The 12,418-nt window shown below is 37.2% G+C and overlaps 1 protein-coding gene across 2 annotated transcripts in view; it reads left to right on the top strand.

Moving 5' to 3' along the window:
• Window positions 1-11,561, top strand: part of LOC121405921 — a 40,328-nt gene extending 28,767 nt beyond the window's left edge. Inside the window, exons 4-6 of one of the 2 annotated variants that reach the window (XM_041596918.1) lie at window positions 6,051-6,128; window positions 7,143-7,228; window positions 9,039-11,561. In XM_041596918.1, coding sequence (XP_041452852.1) covers window positions 6,051-6,128; window positions 7,143-7,228; window positions 9,039-9,227 — 353 coding nt within the window. In that variant the 3' untranslated portion in view covers window positions 9,228-11,561. Of the gene's footprint in view, window positions 1-6,047; window positions 6,129-7,142; window positions 7,229-9,038 lie in introns of both variants that reach the window. The other variant, XM_041596917.1, reaches the window with a different exon arrangement.
• Window positions 11,562-12,418: the final 857 nt, after the last annotated feature.

The raw sequence follows: 12,418 nt of genomic DNA, 5'->3' as shown, positions 1-12,418 counted from the left end.
TGGCTAAATGCAGTGAAATGCATTGCTAAAAAGTTTCGTGAACACTTCCTAGATTTTCATTGTTTTTTCAACCTGAACCCTTCTGAGACTCGAACTGCATTGTGGGAAACCACAAATGCTACATAATGGCGGCCCTGAACAAAATAATGTAGCTTCCTTGCCAGTACTCCCCCACGTCGCACAGCATATTTTGAACATTTATGTCGTCAATATGTGACAATTCCTTTTGTGCCAGGTCCTTGACATGACGCATATTTGTTATTAAATGTCGATAGCATTGATGCTTGGCGACCATAATGGGCCATAATGACGAATCATGAATTATTTGCACCCCTGTGCACAGCCTTGAGACCTCAGAATTAAGTGGTTTGTTGTCGCAGAGTTCAGGTTTAAATAAAGACCGGGGGGGGGGGGATTTGCACAGTATTTGTTGTACTTTTTCACATCATTCGGGACCAGTACAAATGTGTGTAACCGATAATTCATTAAGCATGACTATCATCGAGGCTGAGGCATACAGTTTGTATATTTGTTGTATAGAGGTGTTGTGGCTCAGTGGATAAGTCTCCGGACTGTGAACCACAAGGTCCGGGGTTCAAATCCGACCGCAGCACTAGCGTCCTTTGGCAAGGCGTTTATCTACATTTGCCACTCTCGAACCAGGTGTAGTAAATGGGTACCTGGGAACAAATTCCTTGAATGCTCGATGCGCCCGATCAAGGTAGCTGTTCTAAAGCCGGGGTAGTAGTATGCAGCGCTTAGAAACATTTGTATTAAGCGCTATATAAATGGTGCATATTATTATTATTATTCATCGATGTTTATTCCAGCAGTTGTCAAGTTTAGATTTCTATTCATTTATCTCTATTATTTGATTTTCCACCTATTCTCTGTCGCCCTTTATTTCTGAAGCACGCATGGCAGCAATTGGAGAACTGCATGACTCATAATGCAGGTCCCATCTTTCAAATTGAATTGTTGACGCTGGGGAAAAAACACCTTGTATCACTTAAAGTGGTTGGCTAACATTTGAGTTGAATTTTAAAAAATCTGAGCTAGATGGTCACACTTTTCACCTGTGTGTGTGATATGTTACAAAAATGTAGCCCAGAAAAAATCGCGCCCGGAAATCATTAGTGCTTCAAAAGTGAAAAATAAAGTGACCGGAAACACTATCCAAATTTTATCCCATACACCTATGTGTTCAATTTAAGTGTCTTCAAGACGCCTTATTACAAAATTGGGTTTTGCCTTGTATTTTTCGCTTTTCATTCTCAATAATGATTGATTTCAGGTTTTTTTTTAGTTTTAATACTATACTTGTACACATGTTTCATCTTGGTTTGAGAATTTTTTTTTAAATCGGCTGCTCACAAAGTTAAATAATACCTTTAACTATTCATTTGTGTTGAGAATTGAACATAGAATGAACTCACTGTGATGTCTCCCATCCAATGTACAACAAGGTTACAATATAACCCATGTCTATTGAAAACTTTTTGGTAAATTGCCAATTCGTCTACTGCCAACTCGTCCATTCACCACATGGTCTACTTTCATTTAGTCTAATTCCGTTCCGTCCATCAACATTTCGTCCAACAACCATCTGGTCCAGTAACCATTTGGGCAGTCCAATAAGCACTTCGTCAAATCACCATTTCGTCTATGACCATTTCGTCTCATAACAGGTTGGTGTAATATCATTTTTTTATTCATTCTTCACATTTGACACTTAGTCCAATTAGACCAAATGATATGGACTAAATGGCTATTGGCCAACTGGTTATTAGATGAAATGGTGAGTGGACGAATAGGCAATTAAACCATGTTGATATAGTGAGCGAACTGATGGTAGACCAAATGATAGTAGACCAGTTGGAAATTGGACGAATTGGCATTAGACGAACTGGAATAAACCAACAATTTCACAATTTTTAGTGTTTCTCTCTTAGGAATTCCGGTGATTGATGCAAAATTGTACTTTTTGGTAAATTATGTGCCCTTTTGTATTATTCTTAAGACCTTTTAATACATCGATCAGTCTTTAAAATACTAACCTCAAGAGCAACCAGTGAATCAATACCCTTTTGATACCAGTATATTTTTATTTTATTGAAAAGTATTCAGTCATTTTATCTAAAAACACTTTAAAAAAAAACAGCTATAAGAGTGCAGTACCTACTAAATCGCATTACTATTTTTCTTTGTTTTACATTGTTAGTTATAATCTTATGCAAGAGGAAGATACCAATAAGAAAAATAAATTTGGAGAAGTATATTTCCGAACGAACATTTCATTTCATTCGTTTATTTCCATTTTCAACAATTACAGTTTCTTCTGTACATGTTGACATATATAAATAACAAAACATATTTCAAATATTCCTGTACAGAAAATTATATTCAAGATTATTACAAATCAGGTTGGACATGGAGGAGGCTGCTAAAAAGAGGCTGCTAAAAACATCGAAGCGAGCCACCCCCCCCCCCCCAAACACAAACACACACACTGTACATAATTATAAATTCTGTCACATCATAGATTTTTGCATATATTCGAGGAATTTCATAATGTTAAAAATAGAACCTGATCCAAAATACTACTTTAGTGAGTTTCAGGGGAGGGGCGCAGAACACCCACCAGTACGCATTAAACCCTTAAAGGGGAATCCAACCCAAATAAAAACTTTTTTTTTCTTTGGAAAAGAAAAATCAGACAAGTTGATAGGTGAAAGTTTGAATACTATTGGACAAACAACAAGAAAGTTATGAATTTTGAAAGTTGTAAATATTGGTAATCACTATACCCATGGAGACTTCAAATTGGCCGCATATGGGATGTCATAGTGATGTAAGGCAAGGACTACTCTTCCATGTACTCCAATACATATTATGGCAAACTTGTCATCTTTTCCAAAAGTTTTATTTCAAATTATATTTTTCTTTCATATCACATAAAACAATATACTACCTGGGTTATATTTTTATTACTGCCCCAGGGGAATGGGTACTTAGGAGAAAACCACAAATTCCTGATAATAAAGTACATGGTCTATGGAAAGTTGTCCTTGCCCACTCAGTTGCCAATTTGAAATCTACATAGTATTAGTGATCTCAATTTTAAAGCAGCTATAACTTTCTTATTGCTTGCCCGATTTGTTTCAAACTTTTACCATTCTGTTTAATTTATTTTTTCCTTCACAACACAACATTTTATGGCCAAGGCTGGATTCCCCTTAAGGGGAATGAAACCCTTGGAACAAGTGGACTTGTGTGGAAAGAGAAAAATGAAAGAATAAAATCAAAGAAAGTTTGAGAAAAATCGGACAAATAGTGAGAAAGTTATGAGCATTTGAATATTGCCATCACTAATGCTATGGAGATCCTCACATTGGCAATGCGACAAGGATGTGTGATGTCACTTGTGAACAACTTTCCCTTTAATGGACTATAAAAGACCCCCAAAATGTTTCCTTTTGCTTTTTCTTTTGATGTTACAAACTCTTTAATGATTAATGATCTACTGATATATGTGAGAAAAAGAGGCATTTTAGGTGAAATATATACAAAAGCAATGGGGAAAGTTGTTCACAGTGATATCACACATCTTTGTCGCATTGCCAATATGAGGATCTACATTACAATAATGATCTAGGCTTCAAATGCTCATAACTTTCTTATTACTTTATTCATTCAATTTTTCCAAAATTTTCATTGATCTGTTTCTTTTATTTGTATGTTTACACACAAGCTATCGTCTTCCAAAGGTTTCATTTTCCTTTAATATGATAAAGGAAACTGAAGTGATGGACCTCCTTCTAAGACCCAGTTTGCGACAAAGAAGGAAGTCATTGATCTAATTGGATCGGTGCCATGATACCTCCAACAGATACCCTGACCCCCCCCCCCCCCCCCCTAAAAAAAAGAGAACTCCATGAAATAGTGTCGTTCGGAGTTTTCAGACGTTTTTGTTCAAGACCTGTTTGTCGGGAAACGAAAACTCGTTCTGTCGATAAAGTCATGCCTATGCATATATAGAAAGGATTGATCAATTTGGAAGTTTTGGTGAATTATACATAACATTAGTGAAAATTGTGATTTGTTTTTGTTCGCAAATTATTGGTGTACAAAAAAGAACCATAATATTAATAATTTTCTTATTTTATATGTCCTATTTTGTCATATTCACGATAAACATTGTAGACCATTCATTTTTGATGATTTATATATAGAATGGCAGTTCCATAAAAGCTAATGCCTTTCCTCTCACTTATTAATCTACAATATCTCAATAAACATGATAAAGATATGCTATATACACGGTAGTGACGAATTTAGCGATGATGATGATGATTATTATCAATATCATTTATTATCATTACTAGTATCATTATTATTATTTGTTTGGAGTCACATATGCCTTGAAGGCATTTCAATATGACCGGAAAGTCTCTTATGATATACTGAAGTCGCCAAAGTGGCAAAATATCTTTCATGTTACGCCCGTCACCATGGTAACACTGAAAATGCCCCAAACTGGAGTAGAGGTCGGCTTGCGCAATATCGTATGACATAGGGGATTTTTCGTATATCAAAAAAGAGGGGATGATCATTGTGTAATGTAATGATCTGTTATTCTGATTTTTTCTCACCCTTTTAACAGAAATTTCAAACAATGTATAGATCTCATTATAAAAAAATCCCGTTATGGTTTTACAGGCGCCGGTCGTGGGAAAGAGAGAGAGAGAGAGAAGGGGGGGGGGTATTGTAGCAATTGTCGTCGACCTCTAAAAGTTAGCTTACAAATACGAAAGTAAAAGTTGACATTTCCCCGGGGAATTTCCACAAACTCTGTGATTCTGTTAAAGATTATACTCATTGAGTGGTGGCGCTATTCCGGATCACGATCTTTTAAGGGATTTGGTTTGTACATTTTGTATTGGCCTAAATAATCAAAATGTATTCAGCGAATGCAATATTGTTTGATTCATTCTAACACTCTAAAACAAACTTTTTGCCTTTTGATAGTCTCTTTATCAGATGCTCACTTATACCGTGTTTACACATGACTCGGCTCGAGTGTTGAATCCTCAAGCAGGGTCGAACGCTGCGAAGAGGGCATGCTGTGATCGCGTTTATACGTACATATAAAAAGGCGAGTTCAACACGGCTCGCGGATCTCGAACGGAAGAAGAATTATGACGTCGCAAATTAAAGGCGGGAAATTCACCGCCGGAATCGAATCTTGTCCGTGCGAACAACAACAATGCCAAAAGTGAAAGCGCGCGCAGTGACCTAGGTCAAGAGGGTTCGACACGGCTTTCTGTTTACACACGAAAAAATTGCCGAGTCTGACTCGGCTCGCGGGTTGAAACCTACGATTTTGGCGGATCAAAAAAGCCGTGTTCGACACGGCTCGCGGATCACAGTGATCGCGTTTACACAGCATAAAATTGCCGTGTTCGACACGGCTCGCGTGTCGAACCCCCGAGCCGTGTCCCTGTGTAAACACGGTATTAATGTGATTTCTTATCAAATATTTTCTCAATCTTTGTCAAGACTCTGCACATTTTTGAGTAGTTTACTGTCTTTTTATTTCATATTGTTCGCCCCAGCCTCAGGTGATACACTGTTAGAAAATTTATCCTTAAACTAAAAGAAGTTCCTGCAGCAGAGTCTCGAGAACACCTGTAATCTTACCAGATTGCGTAATCTTACAGGAAATTGGTATTTGGTGTGTGTAATCTTACAAATTTCCTTAAATAAAACACTCTTTTCCCCTTTTCTAACAGACCTGTTCTGTTAAATTGCAGAAAAATTCATGTTTCATGAATTTAAAGAATGATTCTGGTATTGCTTTCTGCAAAATCTTCTTTTATTTTTCTGTAAAATCAGTTTTTTTTTTACAGTGTACCTATTTCAGGTTTAAGAAGATTATTTTGGAGGGTGTGGAATTTTAAAGTTGAAACCTTGGACATTTTAAGAGAATTTCGTAATTTTTCTTTCCTTTACGATACTATTATTTTTGTTTCTGTATTATGTTTCAGAAGACGTTGCTACAACAACTCCTGAGAAGAACACCGTACAAATCACAGAGTCTGAGGGCGATGGAAGTAAAAACGATGCTGGTAAGTGATTTATAACTCATAAATTCCTATCCTTAAAAAAATACCAAATAATCGTTTAAAAATAAACACGGGGGCTTTAGGCGATTTAGTCCCTAAAATGCTCAAAAGATCCCTTGAAAAAAAGAGCCCCCGAGAATCCAGATTCCTTGCATTGTTAAAAATTATTCAATGTAACTGATTAGGCAGGAGGTTGTGAAAAGTGCCCCCCCCCCGTAAAAAGGGGGCTTGATATTCAATGATAATCCAAGAAAAAGGAGAATCTTTTCTCTTTGACCATTAATTGCGATCAGGTAGCGATCGGGGAGGGGGCGACCGTTGAGGAGGTGGCCGGGGAAGAGGTGAACCCCTTCCTCACTTGACATTTGCTATTGCTTTTAATCTGTATGTAAATTTTAACCTCAAATTTGAAAAAAAAAGTGTAGTTGATCAGAATTATTATTCATGTTTGAAAGAGATTTATAAATCGTTGAATAAGAGGCGAGGCTAGAAGTCAAGGTTGCTCGCTTGTCTTGCTTGGATCCTGGCTGACCAGGCTCCCTTTGGGGATGACAACCCTAGCTTGCATCCTACAGGCTGCGAAGGGGGAACCCCTGTTTTAGTCCCAGGAGCAAGTGGCTTCGCCCCCTGGCTATATTTGGTTTGGGTTTGTTTGTTTGCATTTGACTGCCTATTCCATCTAATTCCTTTTGTCACATTATTTAATTATAGTTTATTATGTGGCAGTCACGGGCCACTTTTCATCAGTTCATGATGGTAATATCAGGCCCAAAGAACAATGTAAAAAAAAACACACAAAGCCTTTGAAATATATCACCACTATAGTGTGTCAGAAACTAATTCCTTTAAAAATCAAATTCTGTTAAATATTTGAATAATTTGAAGAAAAAAACATGCATCTGTAGGGGTAAATCTATATTTTGTTGTCATTTTCTCTGGAGAGTGAAAAGGTTTGTAATATATGTATGAAGACGTTGGGGCAATAATTTGTATTTGGAATGTTCTTGTTTTATGCAGTTATTGGAAAACCAACACCAACACAACCAGATGACTGGAATCGGTTGTTGTGCCAAAAGAAAATTTTGATTGCTGTCGTGGTGGTGGTAAGTTACATCCCTTATATTCATGGACGTAATATCCCCAATAACGCAATAAGCCTAAAAATATTGAAGAAACTTGAAAGCTAGGAAGCAAATCAACTAAGATTTTCATGGGGTCGAGCAGGAATTACGGTGTCGTTTCTTTAAGAATAAACTGTATTCCTACATTGACACTACCCCCCCCCAAAAAAAAAGGACTATATTTGTCTACATTGAATCCCCCCCCCCCCCTTCGGACCAAGGTGGTTAGGGCATCATAGGCATAAGTATTTAATGGCACTTTTGCGAGTTCAGTGAAATTTTTTTTAAGAATAATGTGAATTTCCTTCCTTCCAAAATTAAATCATTTAATCCTTTAAATCCTATCAAGTTGCACACATCCTCTTCAACACAGCAAAAACTGTGGTGTTAACCGGTGTACATAGAGGACCACAACAGTTATTTTACACCGGCGTTAAATTGGTGGTGTTAGTTTTACACCTATAGGTGTTATTACAACACCTATGGCTGTTACATTTACACTCTTTGGTGTTATGTTCAATCTCTAGGGTGTTATTTTAACACCTCAGGGTGTGGTCCTCTATTAACACCAACTGGTGTCAGTTTTAACACCACAATTTTTACAGTGAACAGCTACCAAAAAAAAAGAAAGAAAAAATGTTCAAGTCACTACTATTTTAGCGCTTTTATTTTGTCAAATTTGTTGAAATCATTTCATAATAAATACAATTTAGTAAAACGTATATGCATAAGTCCAATATACACAACGTAGTCTTTTATTTCCATGTCCAGTCTTGATTTCGAAAATCTATACAATATTGATACATTTAAAAAGCATTATCAAATGAAGATATTTCATTTTATAATCATATTTCTGCCTTGGAGTAGACGTATAGGGTATATTTCTTAAAGCCTAGAAGACAACAGAAAATTGGTTGATATAGGCCATAAAAGTGGATGCTTATTTCGTATTTATGGTGTCTTAAAATCGGCTTGTTAGACGTTTATTACGAGTCGCAGGTAGTAGTATTCATCTTTGTCATTTGAAGTAAGTTTGAATATGCTTCTTTATTAATCATGATAATTATGTTTTTGTATACTTTAACAGCTGTACTCGGCAGTGTAAAACCCCTTTCATAAACCCAATTATGCTGCTATTAGCCGCATAATTTGGTCGTAAAATTGGAGGAGGACTAGAGTTATCCGCATTATTTTGATGCTGCTATTATCCGCATAATAGCAGCATCGGGACAAGATTTTGAGTTTATGAACGCATTTCCAAATAATGCGGATAATTGCCATGGTGCGGTCACAAGGTCACCCTTTTCCAACGCAACCGCATCGGAGGGGGCGTGTCCAGTTGCCATGACGATTATCCGCCTTTTTCAGGACGGGCGCTCGTAAAAATAATGCGGCTTATTTTCGGAGTTTGTGAATGCAATTTTTATTGAATTATCCGCATTACTCTTAGGCGGCTAATTGGAGGATAGGTTTATGAAAATGTTATCACCCGATGAGTGGTCCTAAATACCACCGTTACCATATTATAGTACTAAATCATAAGCCCAGGGCTCCGTAGCACAAAGGTTGGCTATTAATCGCTAATTTTGAAAGACGGATTCTGATTGGTTCTTCGTCAGTCTACTGAGCAAATTGCGCATGCAACGATGATCTTGATAGGCCATTTCATTTAGCGACTAATCGCTAATCTTTGTGTTACGGGACCCAGGTCGTAAATTCTCATGATAGATATGACATGGTGTCAGCTACATTACTATAATACAAAAGTTTGTCTTCTTTATCATTTCTACAGGTTTTCTCAATGTCAATTATCTTTGCCATCGGTGTGGTGATTCGGCGGAGATATCGACGCAGCTGCCGGGGAAGAAGAAACGACTATGAACTCGGAGTACGGGTTCCAAATGGGAATGCCTCTCTGGCAAAACCCAGCAGCAACGGGCAAGCCATCCAAGGCGATTCTGAGGACAACGATAGTGAGTGATAACCAGTGTGATGACCAGAGAGTGATATATAATAATAGTATGCAAGGTGATTCTGCCAAAGTCGAATCTCTTGGGACTTGAGAACTCTGTTCGACTTGGACGAAATTTAACTTGTCATACATATAGTTTCATGTCTTGGTCTTATATAATGCTTTGAGTTATGCAATTATTCAACTCCATGGCCGTCAGATCAGTTGGTAACAACTTACTGATAAACATAAGGTGGTGGATGTGGTAACCGGTAACATGTAACCAACATACGAACGTAGAGGGCGTCAGAGCTTTGAATAGGAAGACTTGTTGCAGAATCAAGAAGTATTTTGACCCTTCAAAACCAATGTCTAGGCCTATGTTTATCAGATGGAGTTTAATAAGGCGTCGTGGTGTGTAGCCATGAGGATCTACATGTAATAGTTATAGACTGATCAGAAGTGCAAGGTTATGTCCTTCGGATGGTGATGTTAAAGGTTGATCCCATATACGTCCACACCATGCACACTGAAGACTGTAACATGGACATTAAAAACTGATTCAGCCATAGACACAGTTTCGAGTCACAGACATGCATATGAAGTGATGGCCTTGAAGGTATGTCACCAGAATCTGTAAAAGCCTTTGAAACATCCTCAGTAATGGCCATCATATTGCCTATGTAATAAATTTGACGTCAACCAAAAGGTTGCCTGTTTTACATGGCCGAGGGGTTGATAGAGAAATACTAAACACTGCCAAAGTGGGCGATGAATCTTAAGGTCATCAACAGAGATTTTTTTTATGGTGTTGTAGTTTATTGGATCAGTCGCCCGTGTTACTGGCTATGGATTTCACAATGGCTTTTATCTACATTTGCCTCACTCTACCCAAGTGCAGGTTGTTAAGATTGGGATCCATTCAGTGAGTGCATGAGACTCGAGTAGAGCCAGAACGGGGATGATGAATTCCAACTCACTTGGATGCCATCGCGTTGTGACACACATGTCACTTGAGCGAAACGTCACAGGGGCACTTGTCTAGATTTGCCACGCTCGACACAGGTGTAGCCATTGAACCCTTTTGGGATCCAATCGGAATCCGTGAATGCATGGCGTTCTTTGCTGGCTGGCTGGCTACTCACCAGTAGCCAGCCATATATATACATATTGATATTTGTGGAAGGGAAGATGGACAGTGTAAATTGCAACAATTATGTTCACTTAATCTTCATTTTTTAACCTAAAAAAGTAAATAGGCCTTCATGCATCATGGATTTTTGTTTGTTATTATCATGCAAAGCATGTGAATGTTTATGTTCCATAGTGTAAAGTGTGTGTACGTTTCCTTTATATTTTTTAATGTTAATGCGTATCAAATAGCGCCATCTTCGATCAACGACTGATTCATTTTTTAACCAAAGGTTACAAAAGTTACAGATGAAAACATTTCAAGATTTCATGAACACAAGATGAAAATAATGTAATGTTAGATCATCAATAGTGCTAGAAATATTATTTGTAATTTTTATTTAGTTATGTATATCTATACCTGAATTTATAGTGTAATTATGTATTTTTGTATTTGGATGACATTAATGTTCTTTTTTTATAGGAATTTTATATTATTTTCTATTTCAAAGATCCTTTTACCAAATTATATTGTTGATCGGAGTACTTTTATTCATATCTGATTTTTAAACTTATGAATGCTAACATTACAGAATGATGCAGTGAAATATATTATCATAACAACAGCTTTTGTTGGGGAAAATGATTTTCCTTTACCGGTATATTTGCATTATGTCATAAAAGTTAAGGCCATATTATGTTTGTCAAATCTTGCCATTTCCTTTGAATAGGGATACATTTGATCTTTATTCAAAAACTTTACACGTTTACGATCTTTTTTGGTTTGGTTAATTTGTCTTTGTAAAAGGAGTTTGAGCATTAATAGTATTGAAACAAAAATGAACTATACATATTGTTCCTCTTTTATGTATGAACTGAATTTTATTTTTGTTTCATCATACACTGCCAATCGAAGAGGGAGCCTTCTCTTCCACATATAATCCTTTCTATATATTCATATTTTGAGAAGAAAAGGAAAAATCTGGATATAAGATTTATATTTCAGGAAAAGAATATTTAAAAAAAATGTGATTTTACACTCGAGAGAGGCATTCCTTTATCACCGGCGATTTTCTCCTTTATATTTTGAAGAGAGAAAAAAATGCAGCAACAAAAGATGTCTTTTTTCAGGATACAAATTATTTATTACTAAAAATGTGAATTTGCTGCCAGAGTTCGTGTTCTCTGCAAAGTGGATGTTGCAACGCATGGATGGCAAACTGTAGTGGTGTATGTTAGCTATGAAAAATAGTGCCCTGGGTAATAATGATAATACCAACATGCTTGTATACCGCATATCACTGCCAAATGCGTCCCTATGCGCTTAATTGGATATTATTACCCTGGCTTTAGCCCCGCAGCCTTTTACAGCGCGATGGCATTTCAAGGAATAAATTCCCGCTAGGTACCCATTTACCTCTCCTGGGTCGAGTGCAGCACGATGTGGATGAATGGGTGGCGTAAAAATGACTCCCTATTACTCAATACTGTTTTAGCAATCATTGCGCAGACGCTTTTTACAACGCAGCAATTCCTTTGAATATGCAAGTCAAATCACAATGGACAGCTGAGAGGTTTTTGTCGAAAGCTGGTGGAACCGGCGGGACAGCATATGGTCTGAAGATTCGGACAGGACGAAAAACTGCAAAAGAAAGTCGTTTGTCCAGACGACACTGCTGTTTTGATTCACTGGTTATCGACAAAGAATTCTTTGCAATATTAATGTGCTGCACTCAACCCAGGTGAGGTAAATGGGTACCGGTACACTGTAAAAACTGCGGTGTTAAAACTGACACCAATTGGTGTTAATAGAGGACCACACCCTGATGTGTTAAAATTACACCCTAGAGATTAAACATAACACTAAAGAGTGTAAATATAACAACAAAAGGTGTTGTAATAACACCTATAGGTGTAAAACTAACACACCAATTTAACACCGGTGTAAAATAAGTGGTGTGATCCTCTATGTACACCGGTTAACACCACAGTTTTTGCTGTGTAGGAGGAAGTAATTCCTTAAAAAGCTGTGTGCGCTATGAACGCCTAGCTTAGCCTGGTAATATAGGAGCGCCTTGAGCATGCACCTA

The sequence above is a fragment of the Lytechinus variegatus genome, chromosome 19, assembly GCF_018143015.1.
Source record: "Lytechinus variegatus isolate NC3 chromosome 19, Lvar_3.0, whole genome shotgun sequence".
Classification (NCBI taxonomy): domain Eukaryota; kingdom Metazoa; phylum Echinodermata; class Echinoidea; order Temnopleuroida; family Toxopneustidae; genus Lytechinus; species Lytechinus variegatus.
The sequence above is the reverse complement of the archived record's forward strand: the minus strand, read 5'-3'. Positions and strand labels throughout refer to the sequence as shown.